At 37.6% G+C, this 20413-nt stretch overlaps 1 protein-coding gene across 2 annotated transcripts in view; it reads right to left on the reverse strand.

The window, feature by feature from the left end:
- Positions 1-216: 216 nt before the first annotated feature.
- The window catches only part of ROS1 (ROS proto-oncogene 1, receptor tyrosine kinase), a 128350-nt gene continuing 108153 nt past the window's right edge, over positions 217-20413 (reverse strand). For both annotated transcript variants that reach the window (XM_055136541.1, XM_055136540.1), the window contains 5 exons: positions 19632-19729; positions 19199-19402; positions 18032-18166; positions 8440-8603; positions 217-527 (listed from right to left, as the gene is read on the reverse strand). In XM_055136541.1, coding sequence (XP_054992516.1) covers positions 217-527; positions 8440-8603; positions 18032-18166; positions 19199-19402; positions 19632-19729 — 912 coding nt within the window. The remainder of the gene's footprint in view (positions 528-8439; positions 8604-18031; positions 18167-19198; positions 19403-19631; positions 19730-20413) is intronic.

Here is a 20413-nt window from a genome sequence, read left to right on the forward strand (position 1 = left end):
TTAAGCTTTCTGAATGCTTAGTGATTCACCTCAGAACCCAAGGTTAGGCAGTTGTTTTGGGGATTGGCACAACTGAAACCAAATGGCTCTTGGAATCAGGAATCCACTATTGATACAGAGTTATAAACCACCACTTCTTTCACTCTACTAAAGTTTTCTGTCAGTAAGGACTTCAAGGGAGTGTTTATCTCAAGTCTGTATTTCCCAACAGAGCTATTAATCAGACCCATCTCCATATCCACTGTGGGTGAGACAGGCATAGTTAAGGTCTTCAGGCTTGCCAGGAGGGCAGTAAGCCACTTGTTTATCTTGGCGGATATCTTTGTCTGCCTGTGGTTCCATCTCTTCTTTCCCCAGACCACAAGATTCAGGTTCTGTGGAGCTGAGCATACCCTCAGAATTTTCTTCAACTTGGCTGCATTCTGTAGCAAGCACCATATAGTTTAATCCATCTTGGTTCTTGATTTCCATTAAAGCAACTGATATAACATCATCTGACTTCAAACAAGTCATACAGCCATCTTCATCTGTGCAGAAATGAAAAACAAAACTTAATCTAGGATCTATTTATTTCCTCTCCAATACACATGATTCAGTTAATAATACTAATATACTGGTTTATCAAACGTTTATGAGGGCCATCAAAAATACAAAAATAAATAAGACATTGCCCTATCCTTACAATATTGTAGGAGAGTGGAACTATTATTAATAAATGGTGGAGTGTGCTATATTAAAGTCAGGTTTAAAAATGTGGTGAGACCACAGAGGTGATTAATTCTGACATAACAGGTGGATCACTAAGGTTGTTATTTTTGTTTGGTTTTGTTTGGGGGCCATCCCCAGTGATGCTCAGGGCTTAATCCTGGCTCTGTGCTCATGGGTTACTACTGGCAGGCTCAGGACCAGGTGGGATGCTGTGGATCACACCTGGCTGGCAGTATACAAGACAAGCACACTACCTTCTGCACACTCAGGCCACAAGATTGTTATCTTTGTAATTGCAAAGTTCTAGACGAACTCTTTGGTCTAAAATGCTTATCCTTTCATCCTGACACATTAGCTAAATTACCTGCCTTTAACAATGCATTACTGTCGATGAAGTAATACAATCATTTATTAAGGTAATATTTATTGCCTGAACACATGTGCTAGACTTCATTCTAGCTGAAGACAGAGCACTGAGTAAAACAGATGTTTCTCTAGAAGATTTATATACTAATAAATATGTAAATGAGGTGAGACAGACAATAAACTAGAGGACAACTTAATTGATGGCAGGTGATGGCAAGTACTGTAAAGGGAAATTCGGCAGAAAAAGAGGCAGAGTGATGGGGGTGGTGAAAGGGAGTGCTATTTTAGATAGAGTCAATCAAGTCCTTTCGAATAGTTCAAAATTCAAGTTGAAGACCTTAATTAAGAGAGGGAATTCATCACGAGGCTATCTTAGGAAGAATATGAGAGAGAGAGAATACTAGGCACAAAGGTCATGCCTCAGGAGCTCGTTGAGATTGAGGCACGGTAAGGCAATCCATGTGCCTGTCCCCCATGGGACTAGTAGAATACAAAACCATTACATGAACTGTCAGATAAATTAAAACCAGCATTTTCTTATCCTGAGGTCATGACAAACTGCTTATGACTTCAGAATGGTAGGTTTGAGGAAAAAGAAAAATGACATGAGGCACAATGAAAATTATAATAATAACTATTATTATTGTGATTATTTAGGTTGCTAATACAGGGAATTTATCAAGTACCTGGCACTGTTCTAATATACACTTATATGTTAACTCATGTTTCTATTAAGAGCTTAGTTTTTTTTTCTAGATTAAAAGTTTTTAATATAGTCTAATCAGATAGGTTCACAATGTGAAGTCAGTCTAGGATTGCTCATGTATGACATGGATGTTTGAATATTATCCTCATTGAACAGATGATAAAATAGAGACACAGAGACATTAAATAACGTGTTCTAGGTCACACAACTTGAATTTGAATTAAACTGATAGTCTGTCCTCACATCCATCCTTCCCTGAGAGATGGGTAAGCTGTGGTTCTGTGAGGGTGATTCACGTAGGTAGATGGTGTGCCCTACTGATAACCTTGAAGAAGGACACACTTTGGGCATGCATGGGATGGGGCTTAGGGTAGCAGCAAAATTGAACAGCCAGAGGGCATGTAACCATCTTTATGCTTATATTCATTTCATTATTTTTATCTATTCAAAAGCTGGTTTTTTTACATGGAAAAGTATAAGAACTCTTCTTCAACCCTGATAGCAAACTTCTGAAATAGTTGACAAAATTCTAGTTAATAGTAAATATACAAAAATAATAATAATAAATATCACTGTATCACTGTATCACATTGTTCATCGATTTGCTTGAGCAGGGCCAGTAACATCTTCATTGGTCCCTGTCATGTGCTAGTGTAGCCCATTGGCATCTGCTCACTACAGGAACACGAAGAGCACGTTGTTACTGTTTTTGGAGTATCAAATATGTCATGGGTAGCTTGTCAGACTCTGCCATGCAGGGAAAAATAAATAAGTAAATAAAAATAAAAACAAAGAGGTCGCATGGCCGTGAATGCGGTCGTGTACTCCAGGAAAAATTGTGTCACTCTATTCAGGGAGCTTTGTTTTATAGTCTCTGGATCTTGGCCATTGATTAGATTACATGGCACATAGAGTGGGGTGGGGAGGGTAGTTTGTGGATGTGACTGCCAAGCTACTGGAAAACTGGGGATCTGGGTGGAGGAGGCTTGGAGATCTCAGCCACGGGTCCAGCTGGGTTCCTCTGTTGGTTCTTTCATGGGTGAGGCTGCTCATCTGAGTATGTAAAGAGTGGCCTTAAGCATGGCTGTGACTGCGTTCTGAAGGCTTTTGGCTTCCGGGGCTCTGCTTGGGGCAGAGAGGGAAACTCAACCCACCCCGCCTCCAAGGGGGCCCCGTGAAGACAGCTTGGCACGGGGGCAAGAGATTCTGCATCGCTCTCTTCGGGGAACTTTGTTTTAGACTCTGGATCTTGGCCGTTGATGACGTCACATGGCGCCGGGGGGGGGGGGGTTAATAAATATACCATGTAAAAATAAATGTCCATGCTAATATCTCTATTTCTCATGAGTGTCAGTACAGAACGACTATGGTAGAACACAATTCTTTGCACACCAACCAAAAGTGCTCAGGAGGTATTCCTGCCTCTGTGATCAGAAGTGACCTCTGGTGGTACTGAGAGGACACTACATGGTGCCGGGGATTCAAATCAACTTGTAGCCATCACAACTGCCACATACAAGGCAAGTGCCCTACCTCCTGGACTATCTCCACAATACATCCCACTTTACAAATTAGAATCTTTTCAGTTGGCAATAGTGGTCCTTTCTTTTTCCATGCTGTCATCCCGGCTCTAGGGCATACAAATCAGGGCATATAGAGGTCTCTCCTGAGTATGTGGCAAAAACCTTTTGGGCTGCCCACTCTCAGCTTTATCGTCTTGAACTCCCAGGCTGGGTTTATTTGGAATTAGTTTAAATTGAAATGGAGGAAATAAAAAGTCATTTCAAAGGACAAAAGATATCAGCATTCTACCTCCCTTTTCCTAAGTAAATTTAAAACACCTATTTATTAAGTTCCAAACCTGAACTACAGAGTTTATTTTATAACTGAAAAACAAACAAACATATGAGCAAGCTTCCCTACAGGGTTTTATTTGCAGCAGACTCTCATCCACAGCTGAAGAACAACACGGCTGAGCTACAGACTACCAGACTCTTCCACTTCTTCTCATGTTCCTCTTTTTTGTTCAAAATCAGTGTAGCATATTCCAAAACATATCCAAGTCAGAGAGTGTAGTAAACTTTCTCCCCCCAATGTATAAAAAGTAATTTTATCACATGCCAAGTATTGTTAATGGCTCAGTATTGCATATTTATGAAATGATCCTGTAGTTAATGGTTATTGTAAAGACATAGTGAAAATCATTGAGACACTCAAAGAATAAATGCAGTATACTACAACAGAAAAAAGTACCAAAAAGCAATAGAAAAATATATTTAACTTTAAGTAGTCCAGTTGTCCAGATTATTGAGAAAATTAGAATGTTCCTAGAGTTTTTTTTTAAAAAATAATGATAATAAACCAGGCTCACAGAAACTTAAGAATTTAAAAATATATATCAGCTACTTTGTTGTCATGACCTTAATTCATTAAATAGCATGTTGGGAGACCTTCTAACAAAACATGATTTTAATTTTTCCCTTTTGAAAAAACTTGTTCATAGCACATATAAAAATATTTCTATTAACAAATCATGGTGACATGTGTCAAAGAAAATCATTAGTAAACTAATTTTTTGGTATATAGCACTGAAGGCAATATTTAGTAACTTGACCCTGGCAAACTATCAGCAATTAGTACATCTTATTACATAAAGAACATATAAGTGTGGTGGGGAAAGGGAGCTTCGTTTGTTTACTTTTGTTTAAAAGCTGAATAGGAAGCCTGCAGGCCAGATCATAAAGCAAAAATCCTGAATAAAGACAGCATGCACTTAGCAACCTTTCCGACAAGAGGGAAATATTAAAATAAAGATTTCCAAGTAAGACAGGGTATTTACAGACGAGACATATGCTGGCTGACTGTCTAAGTTTAGAACAGCAGAGGAGCATTTAGATTTGTTTCCTGTAGAACTCTCTGGGACTGATGAGGTGATGTTTACACAAATGTTTGGATGAAGTCATTGGGATATTTTTACTAGATGCTCAGATATGTTACTAATCTCTCTCCCTCTATTCCCTTTCCACCACATTAGGTTAGTAGGACCATAGGACAGGCATGGTATAATTTCTCCCTCTAATTTTAATGTGCTTCTTTCTATCCCTCCCAGAAATCCTTCCAATGGTTTTTTATCTTATAATTCTCCAACAATAGCAATGAAGATGGGCATCTTACTCTTTTGATAAATTTGTGACTAATCTTCAAAGTAACCAACTATAATTAAATATATTTTCTTTTACTTAAAAAAGGAAAATAAATGTAGGATTCCCTTAAAGGATCCTTCCGTGATTTCTATCCTTGCAACTATGTCTTTCACTATATATTTTTCTTCTCTGCTCACTTAATTGACTCATGTCTCAATAATCAAAAGTTGTAATGTAATGACTTACATACCTCCCTCTATTGTATGTCCAGGATTTATATTAGTAGTAAATAGAATGTGAATTTCTCTTTTACTAAAATTTTGTCATTTCACAGAATTGTTCATTTCTATCTATTGTCAGTGTTTGATAATATTCTGTTGAACTCTTACTGAATTATTAATCTCCATATTTATGCCTACTTCTCTAACTTCTGAATACTTATTCCAAAGTATTATTTATATAATACATAAACTAATTCTATTACTTAGGATCTTAATTCATTCTGCCAATAATTCCTATATAAGCACAAAAATTGTAATATCATATCTGAAATGCTATTAAGTAATTTAGTCCTTTTATTATAGCTTGCTGGGAGCATATATTAATAACATAATTGGGGAAGAGTTGGCAGTTTTCTTACTTCAACCATGCTTTAGAGAAGCAAAATTTCTATACTGGAGCCAAACTCATACTCACTACAGCAGTATAATCCACAAGCAAGTTGCTATATCTTAAATTTTTCATTTGCAAAACGGTGTTATAAAAATATCCATGTCATGCAGCTATTGTGAGAATTCAATGAGTTAATCCACATAGCATAGTTGTGTAATGTTAGAGTAAAATAACTTACTATTGTAATAAAAGGTCATTCACCAAAAAGGCTTGCTCTGTGTATTTAGTGAGAGTATTGTTTGTGACTTATCTCAGCCTCAATGATAAACTAAATAGTGTAACTTAGTAAAAGAATATCTTGTCCAGTCTGCATGGAGGTTTCTGATAGAGTCCAAGATAAAGCCAGGGCTTCTACACCCTGTTATGGCAGCTTCTGTGATTTTACCAAAATGCCTATACACATTAGCAGGAAAGGATTCCATGAGCAAAAAAGTTGGATTTCAAAATGCAACAAATGGGGCTGGAGAGGTACTATAAGGGTTAAAGCTCTTGCCTTGCTTGTGTGCAATTCACCCCACCCTGAAGCCTCCAGAGCACCAAGGTGCCTCTGAGCAACACTACAACTTCTAGCACTCAAGGCCACCACAACTTTTGCTTTAAATGCAGCACTAATCAACTAAAATCCTTGCATTACTCCAGAACTCCACTTTCCCAGGACTTCGTCTCTCTCATTCATTCTTGAGCCTTTCCTCTTTGAATATTCATAACAATACTTTCTCGGGGCTTCTCTCCTCCCTTTCTGGCCTCTCTCTCTGCCCACCATATTTCTCTGTCTGTCCTCATGTATTGGCTGCTCCCTGGTCCCATCCTCTGTTCCTGCCTCTTCTTCCGTGTACTGTAATTAAATGACCTTAACTACCTCTTTGGCTTCCGCTACCTATATTTACAGGACAGAACTTTCCAGGCTATAGGGCTGTCCTTCACCTCGCTCAAACCAAACATGTGCAGAGTTCTCTCTCCTTCTATGCCCCCATATTTGATGAGAGCACTAACTTTCACCTATTTTTCAAAACATAATTGTCTCCTTTCTCTTCTTCATCCAATTAGATGCCAAGGCCTAAAGGTAAAAGGCCTAAAGTTACCTTGTGGTAACTCTAAACTCCATTTCCTCCTCTCTGCACTGGTTGCAATTTTTACTCACTTCGTTTACTCTCCCTTCAACTTCATCACTTGCTGTTTGTGACATACTGTATGCGTCTTTGTGAACACCCCATTCTTTATTATTTATTGGATTTTTCACAGACTAGTATTTCTACCCTGACATACTTTTTCTCTCACTTCCCTGCAGCACTTATCTTAATTTTTTCCCAGTGGCTTTTATTGACTATCCAGAATGTGGATTCAAACATCCTTCCCTGAACTCCCATAGAACAGAGATTTCACCTTATTGGCAACAAAAACTGCCTTCTGGTTTCTGCCAAAAGATAGAGTATAAATTTTTTGTTCACCAAATCGTTCAAAAATTGTTTTATTGGTAAGGACAAAAATATAGCAAACTGATTACTGGCTCTATAGCACACTCATTCCTCTAAAATTTATCTCTGAATCCAATTAGTACAATAATAGTACAATAAATGGCTGCATGCACTTATGAAATATACAGAAGAATATAACAAAAAAATTTGGTCTTTGGGCCATATCCAGTGGTCTTACTCCTGACTCTGCCCTCAGGGATCACTCCTGGCAGGAATTTGTGGAACCATATGTGGGAACCATATCTGGGGTCAACAGTTGGCAAGACAAGTGTCCTACTGGCTGCACTATCACTCTAACCCAATCAAACTATTAACTATGGCAAGCACCAGAAAGTGATCGAGGAGACAGAGAAAATTGGAGACTCATTTTTACTTTGCTTAGGTCATTTCACATATTTTTAAACAACAAACATAAGTTGCATTTATTATGAGTCTTTAAAATGTCAAGATGATTATAAAAGTAATATGGAAAGAGCTGTTGTTGATATAACTTAATGGAAAAATTAGAAGAAAAATCAAAAAAAGAATCAGGAGAAAGTTTTGTGTCTTATGTAGATTGATGTAAGATTTGTTTAACCTTTAAAAAATGTTTATGCTTAATTTTATGAGGCCTACCAAAACAATATTCACAACCAAATCTGAATCAGTCTTAAGAATTAGGTGTTGATTTATAGAGATAAACTCAACAATTGAGTAAGAAAAGCATATTTCCAATACCAAGAAAACAAAACCATATTCTACTGGTCTTTTGAGATTTAGATATATTTGGCTCATCCCCATTACTGCTATTAATCAATGTTAGGGACAAAAGACTAGCAAACGCAAAGTAAAAACAAAAAGCTATCTTACATATTAACAAACCAGTTTAGTTTGTGGTACCTCAAGCAGAAGCTGAGTAAATGACTTGAGCAAAAGAGTTTTATGCAATAGCGCACTGATGACACTCGTCCTCCTACAGAGACACAGCCCTACATCAAGGATGATGCTCAAAATCACAGAAGTTCACCACTGAGCTTCATACACAAAGCAATTATTAGCTTTTCTAGAGCATGAGAAATTCCCGGTTAAAACGTCTTCTTTAATTGATAACCATTTCCTAGTAGAAAGCTCACCCTAGGAGGAACTGGGAGACGAGTGGTTAGGGGTGGGATTGGGCGGGCAATGGCTGACGATGGAGGGAGATGAACACTTTGGTCAAGGACGTGGTGCTGAGATTATTGTGCATGAAATCACACCAGTAACAGTTCTGTAAACCACATTGTTTAAAATAAAATACAAAAGAAATTTTCTTCTGTGCACATCCTATTTAAACTTGTTTAGTTCACACTATTGAGGAAAATAAGAAAATTTTCAAGAAAAAACAAGTTACCTTCAAAGCCTTCATTTATGACTCCATTAGCATTTGCTTCTGGTATGCACTGAGAAATACTATTTAAGGACATGGTTCTGAATAACTGAAGCTGGTCCTGAATTTTCTGGAAAGCAGGCCTTTCGTCAGCTTCTTGAGCCCAGCATTGGTTCATTAAATTCCACCTGGATATGAGGTATAGAAGGAAAATAAATGATGATTGGATAGCATTATGCAATTATTAGTGGCAACTTGGGAAGATCATTTTAGAAGAAAAATGTAAGTTCTGCAAGTTTTTTTATAACTAATATATACAAAACAGAAATAGGCTGTGGTTATTTCACAATGTTGTGATATTACTACCTTTATAATAAAACCAGGAAAATAAGACTCTTTTTCTCCATTGAGCAGTGATTATTATTTTCAAGACAACACTCCTAAGACACAAATATTTAGTAGTTGAACCAGAGATAAAAAAATATTTTATTTTAATGCTTTTACTCTTCACTGTGCTGTCAGATTAACTAAAAGATTTGGTAATAACTGGTTGCTTGAATATTATCTTTTCCTTAATGGTTGTTAAGAAATGTCTGTGCAACAATATCAGTCAGAGTTTCTACATTCACTCAGCAGATTTATTGAACATTTACATTAATATAGCAACAATATATCAAGATTTGAGGATGTCACAGTGTGACACTTGTCCTCATAGGGATAGTACATTCTGTAAAAGGATGACAACTAACATAAACAGAAAACCATGTAGCTTCTTTGTATTACCTGTTACTAATAAGGGCTTCATCTGAACTCCCACCAGCAGAAGAAAATTAATTTCATTTAATGCAACAACAGTGTAAACCTGAGTTCAATTCAATATTTTTATCAATGCTCAGTATTTTCTAGTTAATAGTCCACTGTCCTATTTCTAGGCTATTCCAGCCCCCTCTGACCCACTCCAAGGCAATATCATGATACATGTAGATAAACGTATAATATGAATTGTAATGACACAAGAAGGATCCTTTGTATCCCACTCTGTCCTTTGAATCCCTGAGTCAAATGATCAGAAGTTCCCTAAGATAGCTGTTCTGCCAGCTTCAGTTGACAGTTTCAGCAGATGATCTCTACCTTTTTTTTTTAACCCTACCCCACTAAACTGGCTGTCCCTTGGCTCTCTCTAATTCCAGGCTCTTTGAGGTAGCAATATATCCTCTCTCTGTTAATAAAGCCCAGATTATTCACTCTGGTTTCTGTTGCACATTCTGAATGCTCATGATCTGATTTTCTAGCTGTCAACAAAATGTTCATATACCTTGGGAAGCAAAGGAGGCATGAAATGCCACAAACTAGGTATCCTCTGTTTGGACCAGCCTTTCTATCTTCTGTCTGATGTCATCTTCATGTCAATGTAAGGAGATTTTCATATTCAATAACCTCTTTAACATCCTCCCACTGGAAAGGTAAAGACACTTGTGCTCTACTACATAGAGGGACCCAAAGAATATCTAGGTATAATCAAGTATCTAGGCATAATATAGTTTACTCCATGAACCTGATGTAACTCACACATAATTAAACTGAAACCAACGTAGGAACCTTTGTATCTAGATATCGAATACATTCACCCAACTATTTCTATGTGTCAAGGTCTCTTCTTCCCATACTTCCCCAAGGCTTAGAAGGGATAAGTTTTCTAATTGCTTTCTATTTTTATAATACAACCATTTTATGGGGGCTGGAGCGATAGCATAGTGGTTGGGCTTTCGCCTTTCACGCCGCCAACCCGTGTTCGATTCCTCTGGCCCTCTCAGAGAGCCCTGCAAGCTACTGAGAGTATGGAGCCCGCAGGGCAGAGCCTGGCAAGCTACCCGTGCGTATTGGATATGCCAAAAACAGTAACAATAAGTCTCTCAATGAGAGACATTACTGGTGCCCGCTCGAACAAATTGATGAACAACGGGATGACAGTGACCCTTTTATGGGGGCTGGAGCGATAGCACAGCGAGTAGGGCATTTGCCTTGCACATGGCCGACCCGGGTTCGATTCCTCCGTCCCTCTTGGAGAGCCTGCCAAGCTACGGAGAGTATCCCGCCCACCTGGCAGAGCCTGGCAAGCTCCCCGTGGCGTATTCAATATGCCAAAAACAGTAACAACAAGGCTCACAATGGTGCCCACTCGAGCAAATCGATGAACAACAGGACAACAGTGCTACAGTGCAGTGCTACCCTTATATGCAACTGTATGTTCTAGTTACTCAATTCTAGCATGTAACATATAAACAAGAAGTTAAAGAATCCCAGACAGACTTTCTTTCTTCCAAGCTTGGGTACAAGTCTTATGATACGGGTCAAGAACCTGCTTTCTTTTTGACTTCTGAAATCATAAAGTCAGTTGAGGGCAAAGAGAGCATGAGAGAAACTGATTTTTAAAAATTTAAATTGGGAACAATTTAAGAATATCAGTACTACTATATTTACAGATGAAAATAGTGCTACAAATGGAAAGCCGTTATGGTTAATACCAGAGGAAACAAATGTGAGTTCTGATGGAAATGAAACAGCTTTTAGCAGTTGCTCAGAGAAGAACCCTCTACAGACATGACATTTAAGCCAAAAAATCTTTGTCGGAAAATAATATGTTAGTCATGGGAATAGGGTGGGGATGGGTCAGGGAACATACTAGAAGAGGGACTTGCATGTGTACATTTCTAAATTTGGAAGAAGCTTGGCACATTTCAGGGTCTGAAATAAAACCAACGTGGCTGAAAAGGAGTCCTGGAGGGGACGAGTACTCAGAGAGGACGTCAGGAGGAGATGAGGTCAGACAGGTCTAGGAGTTGGACGGTCTGTGTTACCCCAGAGCATTGTTAAGTTTTAAAGCAGTCAAGGCCTTTACATTTTTAAAGGACTGCTGCTGCTAACAGATGTAGACAATAGATTATAGAAGGATAAGTTGGAAGTAAAGAACTTAATAAGGTTGACAAGGTGAGAGATACTAGTGGTTTGGACTGAGGTAATTGATTGGTTGCATTCAATCACTAGGCAATAATAACCCTGACCCGGGTTCAATTCCCAGCATCCCATATGGTCCCCCGAGCACACCCAGGAGTAATTCCTGAGTGCATGAGCCAGGAGTAACCCCTGTGCATTGCTGGGTGTGACCCCAAAAGAAAAATAAATAAATAAATAGATAAAAGAGCTACTATTTCAAGAATTATAATGAATCACTGTGCTATTACTATATTGCAGATAAACTCCATTTCCATTGCTTTCTACTTTTCCCCCATTTCAAAATATTTGTTATTATTATATTAAACTTTTTATTTCTTTCCTTTTGCCACCTCCCTTTCTTACGGGTGCTGTTCTCACAGCATCAATGTTAGGGTTCCCATACAAGCATGGCCGTGGTGCTCACGTATTTTCAATTGAGGAGCTTAATGATGGTCATAATCAGGTCATGGTGCTTCCATACTCGGCCCGTGGTGCTCATCAAGGTTTGCACTCCTTTCGTTATGGTGCTTGCACACATGCTCAGCAGGACTTATGCTCATAGTTGAGGCATACAACTAAGAGTGACAGTCACCAGTGCTCATTGCAGTGCTTACACACATGCTTGCTAGAGTTGCAAGGTTATAGTGGTCACACACACCAATTTATGTATTTATTATTATCATTATTTTTTAATTTAGTCACCATGAAATTACAAAATTATGCATAATTGACTTTCAGGCATACAATATTTCAACTCTGATCCCTTCACCAATGTTTACTTCTCTCCATCAAACCCCCCCATCTTCATTTGCTTCCCACCTCACCAGTGTGCTTTCATGAGAGGAATTTTAGAGGAATTTTTAAAATAAGAGTTAGTGCTGTGGTTTTCAGTATGAGTGCTTATAGTGTCTTATATATAACACTTTAGTACCTTTCAACTCCATCTCCCCCTCCCCATTGAATGCTTTCCTCTATGATAGTTGTTAACCCCCCGTGTCCTATCCCCCAGTCCCCACAGGTGGCATGTTTCCTAGTGAACACCAGTTCTCATGCTTGTTATTTTCATTGTCTTTGGGTATTTGTTATTCCACCAATATGTTCCTTTATATCACATATGTGAGAGAGATCATTCTGTGTAGGTCTAACTTCACACAGCATGATACTCTTCAGGTCCCTCCATGTGGCAGCAAATTTCATGACTTTTCTTATGGCCAAGTATTATTAATATTCCATCAACACACATTATTTTAAGTTGTGATGCTCGCCAGGGGTGCCGGAGGGTTTTTTTGATGCTTTCACAGAGCTAGCTGTTCAGATGGAAATTCCATGCAATACTGAGGATCACAGGGAGCAGAACTGCCACGCTCAGAAAGCAGAGTTGCAGGATTGAGCTCAATGCATGTGGGACATCAGGAATATAAACTTCCAACCAAGTGTTTGCACGGTATGTGCTCTAAGCCCCTAAGCTCTTCCTCTGGGTCTCTCATTTCTGGAAAAGTCCCTTAAGTAAGAGTAGTTTATGTTAGAGGATTATGGGGAGACTTAATATTGGTTTATTTCCCAGTATAAATCTTACATAGAGTTTAAATTCTTCTTACGGAGTGCTAAACTTGGCTCAGATTTTAGACTATCAGAAATATAGCTGTGAACTTAATTGTAGGATGACATTGCTTTGTCCTTTCTCCCTTGCCACAAGGAGCTTAGGTTTATCCAGGTCACACCCATCAAGGTGCTCCCGACTCACTCCCATTCCTTTGTTTATCTGTAACCACTTCTCTATGCTCTCTTCCCCAAACAGTTAATCAGCTTTTTCCCCCTAATTAGACTCTGTTAATTTGTAAGGTCAGATCTTTCTAGGACACTGAACTTACATTGTAAGTTAATATTGTCTTTCTCTTTTCCTTATGTCTTTTGAATAGTTAACTTTAAAACAATGTACCTTTTGTATAGACACAAGAAGACAATATTATGATTTTGTAACTTGGGATTTAATTGGCTTTGAATATTATTCATTCCCAGCATCTGCTTTCTCAATTTAAGCCTCACTTGCCCTTAGTTCCTAGCACCCCAAAAGCAGGATCCCAACCAGAAACTGAAGGGACCCAGGGCAAGCTCTGAAATACCCTGGCACTGAAATGGACCAGACCAAAGCACTACGATTCTTAACTATAAGTTAAGAGCTTGATCATGGACAAATACTGTCATGATCCAAAAGTAACGATGAGACTAGGACCCTGCTAGGGATGGGAAAGACTAATCTGGCCTGAGCACTGTAGTCTGAAATCGAGATGACCCCAGGAGAGCAATTCTATAAGCTCAATGCATCTCTTACAGTGTCCAAAAATGATTAATATTATGAATGCTCTTAAGTTAGTTGGACAAAGAGAGGAGAAACACACACGGAATTCTGCCCTTGGGTGGGTCATCCTGCTTCAAGAGAATCTGTCCTAGAAGCAGCATCTCCTGAGGGAAAGAACTTTAACCCTATTGATTGTGATCGCACCTATGTGTAAGCTCCAACCCCCTCATGTTTGGGGGATTTAACTAGGCTGTAAGAGTGGTTTGGGGGTTCCAGATCAAGACCCAGAAGAGAAGCAGAGAGAGACAGGAGTGAATGGAATAAAACACAACTGATCAATCAATAAGCTTGGCCCTCGTTCTTTCCTTCGCCTGCCCTTGACCAACAGCCCTCCCAGTCCAGTCCACATCTAAAAGTTCTTTCCCACAGCAGCTCCAGAGCACCGAACACGAGTGGTGAAATAGAGCCGCCCGGAGAGCCCACGAACACACATCCTTCAGAGTGCGTAGTTATTTACACTTAATATTTTACATTTTCTTAAATCCCATGGCATTCCAAAAAGATCTCAAAGAAAAAAGATCAGACTCATTTAAACAAAGATTAGATTTTGAAATAAAATGTAACTTATATTTGATCATGAAACTTAAACCAATAACTAAAGTAGAATTTTGCTGACTAATCCAAAGTTGTCTTTAACTGAAAGGAAAACATAAAGTATAATTCTCCATATGAAGTATATTTCTTATAAATAATATGAGATGTGATACAAAGATACTAGAAAAAAAACAGACTTCCAAAGTGTACAACTATGATTTTTTACTTACTTATGTTTGACATCCTTCATTTTATAAAGAATTTTAAGACATATAATAAAGGTTATTTAGAAGGGAAGAAAGAAATGGAAAGAAGAAAGAAAGGGAGAAATGAAAGGAACAAGAAAGGAAAGAGAAGTTCTCATAATTGTCACTTAACACCTCACTTGCTCATGCTATCCTCCAAAAGGTCAGCCTTACATATAACTCTTGTCATTTAATTAAGTAAATATTCCCATGTTTTCCGTCAATGAAGGTGTAAGGGCAAAAACACATTTTTTTATTCTTGAGCCCAGGGTCCACATGGGAATAGCCTCTGAGCACTAGAGTATGGCTCCAAAACAAACAAGCAAAAAATTTAAACCTTAAGTTTACATTGAATAGTCATTATTTTTAATTTTCTAATGGTCAAAACATATTACCTGGTAGTATATAAAATTCTTCTCTCCTTCCAGCCAAGTGAGCCATCAATCACCATAGATTAATAAAAGAGGAAGTCTATAGAGCAGCAATCATTTAAAAGCAAACAGCACAATTTATATTCTAAAACAGTATAAAGTGGGCAATGGAATTAAATGAAGAGCCTTTTAACAATAAAGTATTTCGTATGTCTTTAGGGTTAATTAATAACAACTACTCTACCTTTGGCATAGAGATCTTCCTTCACAAATAAGCAGTTGTCACAATTCAGTATCGTGCGCTAGATACTTGTGATGTTATAGTTGCAAATATTCAAGAATAAGTAAGCTTACAATTCCTTCACTTATGTTAGAATTTACCTGAGTGGTTGTTCTAAACACATATTCATTCACTATATTTTAAATTCCTCATTTAGTAAGCAGATTAAAATTCCTCCTTTCACATGCCAAACTTTTATTTCCTCTTTACCCTGATTTTCCCCTCCAAGATAGCATAAGATTCATTAATCGTGTCCACTGTTAGTCTGAGTACAAAAGTTCCTGAATTCATTAAGCAACTAAAATTCAACAGACCAAAAGGTCCCTGACCGATATCTTTTGGTATAAGGGGAATGGGTTCATATGCATTTAAGCAAAGTACAAAAATGATGGACTTAAAAAACTCCCTCTTTTATTATACCAAATATCGGAGAGACTAAACCAAGGTGTACATATTTTAATGGGTAATAATAAGATGGTGAACTCTCACATCCTCCTGTTATTGCTTCCTACTTCTGAAAGGCTCTCTAGAAATTCCATTTGCCACAGTGATACATATATCAGAGAGCCCCCAAAAGCACTCACTTAAAGTAGATTGCCCTTTGACCTATTTCTTTTTCAGAGTGGTGTGGTTGTTGTGCAAACTAAAAGCTGAAGAGAATATTGCAGGATGAGCTTTCCACAGTACATCCCAGGCTAGGGAAAGAAGGGCAGGAATGCTCGGAACTCCCACATTCCATTAATAGTTCAGCACAGCAGAGTCGTCTATGGGCTCACCTGACCCAGAGTGCATCCAGGTGCTGCGTATTTAAGCAGTGAATAGAGAGCGCAGCACGGCTCAGCAGAGACTTTCAATCCCCTAAGCTGGGCCTGTGATCTCCAAAAACTTCTTCAAATAAAAATCAGTTTCCTCTGTACTCTAAGGAGAGTAGTTAATCTTTATCATGACAACTTAAGGCCATGGTCAGATTGAATAGCATCACTGAGTGCTCTGTTTCCTAGCACAGCTTGTTTTCCTGATTGGCAATGGATCATTAACCCTATTGGAGTTCAGAGAGCATGCCACACTTGCAGGCCAGCATTGTTTACCTTTTTATTATTGATGTTCAAATGAACTTCAAAACCACCAATAAAAAATCTGGGATTCAAGGAAACTATAGTTTTAGAAAATCAGGGCAATATTCAAATGATTCAATATTCAATATTCAAATATATAGATTTTTCTGCTTTAATCAGGAATATTTTTTTCTAGCCTTTTTCTAGCATTTTTCTTCATCCTCCTCCTCCCCCTAGATGCACTTTAGATAGAGCAAAGTTCAACATTCCTCCGTTTTTCTTCTCCATAATATACTGAATAAATGTCTAATCCATCCAAAATAAAATAAATGAACACATGGATCAAAATGTAGACTTCATTGGTTGATTTCTCCAGTGCATAGTCAAATATACATAAAATGCTAGATAAGGTCATAATAATAAAATAAAATTTTTGTACAACTGAAATTCTGGGAAAAAATTCTTATAGATATATGAGATGCAAAACAATGGTGTTTGTGACATAATAAAAGTATATTTCATTTATAGGTATGTTGATTTTTCTCTTAAACCAGTTCAAAGGTTTTCAAATGTTAGGTAAGTTCTTATCCTTAATTTATAGAATTTTTTCCACTCCCTCTCAGAGGACTATAATTTTTTTAGATATCATCATCAAACTTGTTTTCATGTGTGTGTGTAAATCTGATCTATTCATGTGTATGTGAATGCATACTGCACACATACATCTCTATCTCAACTATATCTAATAGCCCTTAAGTACTTCAAAGGCTGTAAAAACTCTATCGAAAGCAAGCAATGATTAAAATCTCCTTCCTCTAACTGGTAGACTTAATGCAAAAAACATTCATCAGTAGAACATCCAACCAAAGTGCCCAGTTCTTAATCATCTCTTTGGCTCCAGTCTGAATATTCCTCTAAATAACACAGCATAGTGAAGGCAGTACAACCGCAGTGTGTATCCGCATACTGCTAATTCCTTCTGCACTTGTCTGTACCACACAGTTTAGCACTTTATTACATGTTGGCTTGTTATCCAAGTGCTCCACGTGCATGTCCTTTCTTTCAAAATACATTCTAAGGTACTAACGGGCCAGAGTTCAGGTTTAACACATTAATGCCTGCGCTGTAATTTGTAATAATTAAGCCACTGGTGGTGCATGTCAGTGTCAACCTGTTAAAGATCTCTGTATTCCGTACAACCTTTATAATGTTATCATGTACATAATGGGCATAATAGTTTATAATTATTAATTATTTAGAAATTTTATGGGTAAAGCAGCTCTTGGAAAAAGTGTCATAACTTGGTGCTTCTGCTGACATTGCTTAAAGAAGGTATATTAGCCCTCAGCAAAATACTTGACTTATCTTTCATAATTATATCAAAATCACCTACTCATCTGCAAATCAATTTATTTTTGGCTTTTTTGGGTCACACCCGGTGATGCACAGGGGTTACTCCTGGCTCATGGGCTCAGGAATTAACTCCTAGCAGTGCTCAGGGGACCATATGGGATGCTAGGAATCGAACCCGAGTCGGCCGAGTGCAAGGCAAGAAAAAAAATTTTCTTTCTTTCTGAAGTGAAACATTTTTTGTATTCAAAAAGAAACTACTACATATTGAGTAAATTAAATAACTACATATTAGTAAATTAAATAAATACTTAAATTCCAGTTTTTATTTTAAAAAACATCCCAATAATGATCAGAATTGCTTGTGCACATGGTTGGGTTTTTGATTTTTGGTTTTTTGAGACACTTAAATAAACATAATTACTTACAGATCGTCAGGACAATTTTTTGGAGGTTCTAGTCTCCCTCCTGTTTGCACATAGTTTAGAACATCAAGGTTGGAAAGAGCTGGATAAGGTTGATTACCAAGAGTTAAAATCTCCCAAATCAGAATTCCAAAAGACCTACAAATAATAAATAATTTGCTTTAATTATACGGGATGATAGTGATATAGTGATACTAGAAAAATCAGTTCCACAAAATAATTTTTAGGACTTCTGAGATGTATTTTGTGTTTGACATATTAGCCCCATAAAAAGAAAATGGGAGACTTAAAAGGAAATTGACTCAAGAAAGAGTAGAAGTAACTATCTACTAGCAGCAACTCAAAGGCAACAGGAAGACTTCCTGAGGATAAGGAAACAAGCACACACACACACATACACACACACACACACACACACACACACACACACTGTCACATGCTGTACTCTTCTTTCCTAACAGCACTGCAATCCTCCATTACCCAAGCCTTTCATGGCATGAATATTCAGACAAAATTAGGAGAAAGCAAGAAAGCATTTTACATTTTTCTTCCAGAGTTCAAATGCTAATAAATCTAGAGAAGAAAAAGATGCATAAAATATGGCAACACTGAGGAGAAATTTATCTCATCCCCAATTGATGATATAATTGCTGGTCTTGCTTAAAAGTTATTACATAAATCTCAACATTTGGAATAGCTGTAATAACATTCTTAGGGGAAGCAAACAAAAACAAGAGTTCCTATTCAAACGATAGATGTTCAAACCTCCCCCATATTTTTAGATCTACAATTTAAAGCTTACTTATAAATTAATAAATAAACATCCCCAAGCAGTAAGCATTTAACACATACTTGGACATTAATTCATAGTCACCAATTCTTATTAGCCATTATTTCTACATTTTAGAAAACTAATAAAATACTTTGAAGGAAGCAGACTTAATTCGTATATTATAACAAGTTAAGGAATGGAGATGTTTAAACTGCTGAGACTCAAAGAAACACACCCATTTGGCTACCAACTTTCATGTTAGCTAGGAAAGAAACCACTTATCCTCTCTCCTCTTCTATTTTGTACTTAAAAGCCAAGTTAGAAAACTTCTTTGAGTCACTTTCACCTCTGACATTGACTGATTTTGCTCACATTTCCATATGTCCTATTAAGCTCACCATACATCCGACTGAGTAGTGAAGATTCCATCCATCAAACTTTCTGGAGCCATCCACCGAACAGGGAGCAGGCCTTCCCCTCTCTTTCTATAATAATCATTTTTATAGATGTCCCTTGCCAATCCAAAGTCCCCAATCTTCACGATCCTTAATCGACTTGTATAATCCTTTACAGATACAAGGCAATTCCGAGCTGCCAGATCCCTACAACATACAATATCTTTAATTATAATGATAATGATAATAATAATAGTAGTAATAGATTTCTAGAGATAGACAGGACTAATAGGTCAGTAAATAAGAGAGACTTTTAATAGAAATTATTGTTATTCGTAGAAATAAAAATGTTTAAACAACTTGTATGTTTAATCTAAATTATAAGTGGTTACTGTGCAAAATCCATAAGAACATTGTTTCTGGAATGCCACTATACCTGTGAATGAAATGCATTTGCTCCAAGTAGACACAGCCTCTTGAAATATCTATACACAGGTCTATGAGGTCAACCAAGGTAAGCAAAGGACCATGAGACTACAAGAAATAAAACAAAAATTACTGGTATGTTCTCAGTTTGCACAAAATATACATGCATGTGTAGAAATTAAATATAATAAAAATAAATTAAATATAATAAATATATAGCTATGTGGCTGGAGCAATAGCGCAGCGGTTGAGCATTTGCCTTTCATGCAGCCAACCCGAGTTCAATTCGTCCATCCCTCTTGGAGAGCCTGGCAAGCTACCAAGAGTAAATCGAGCCCGAACAGCAGAGCCTGGCAAGCTACCCGTGCGTATTGGATATGCCAAAAACAGTAACAATAAGTCTCTGGTGCCCGCTCGAACAAATCGATGAGCAACGAATGACAGTGATATAGCTATGCATTTGTGCATATACACATATCTGTGGTAGCACTGTAACACTGTTATCCCGTTGTTCGTCAATTTGCTCGAGCGGCACCAATAATGTCTCCATTTTGAGACTTGTTGTTACTGTTTTTGGCATATCAAATACGCCACAGGTAGTTTGCCAGGCTCTGCTGTGCGGGTGGGATACTCTCGGTAGCTTGCCGAACTCTCCGAGAGGGACAGAGGAATTGAATCCACTGTGCTATCACTCTAGTCCTTTAAAATATTTATGGTATTTTAAAGAATTTTTATTTATACTTCAAGATTTAAAACAGGAAAAGAACTGGGGTTCTTGGTGGTGGAACATGT

This window comes from Sorex araneus, chromosome 4 (assembly GCF_027595985.1).
Source record: "Sorex araneus isolate mSorAra2 chromosome 4, mSorAra2.pri, whole genome shotgun sequence".
Lineage (NCBI taxonomy): Eukaryota > Metazoa > Chordata > Mammalia > Eulipotyphla > Soricidae > Sorex > Sorex araneus.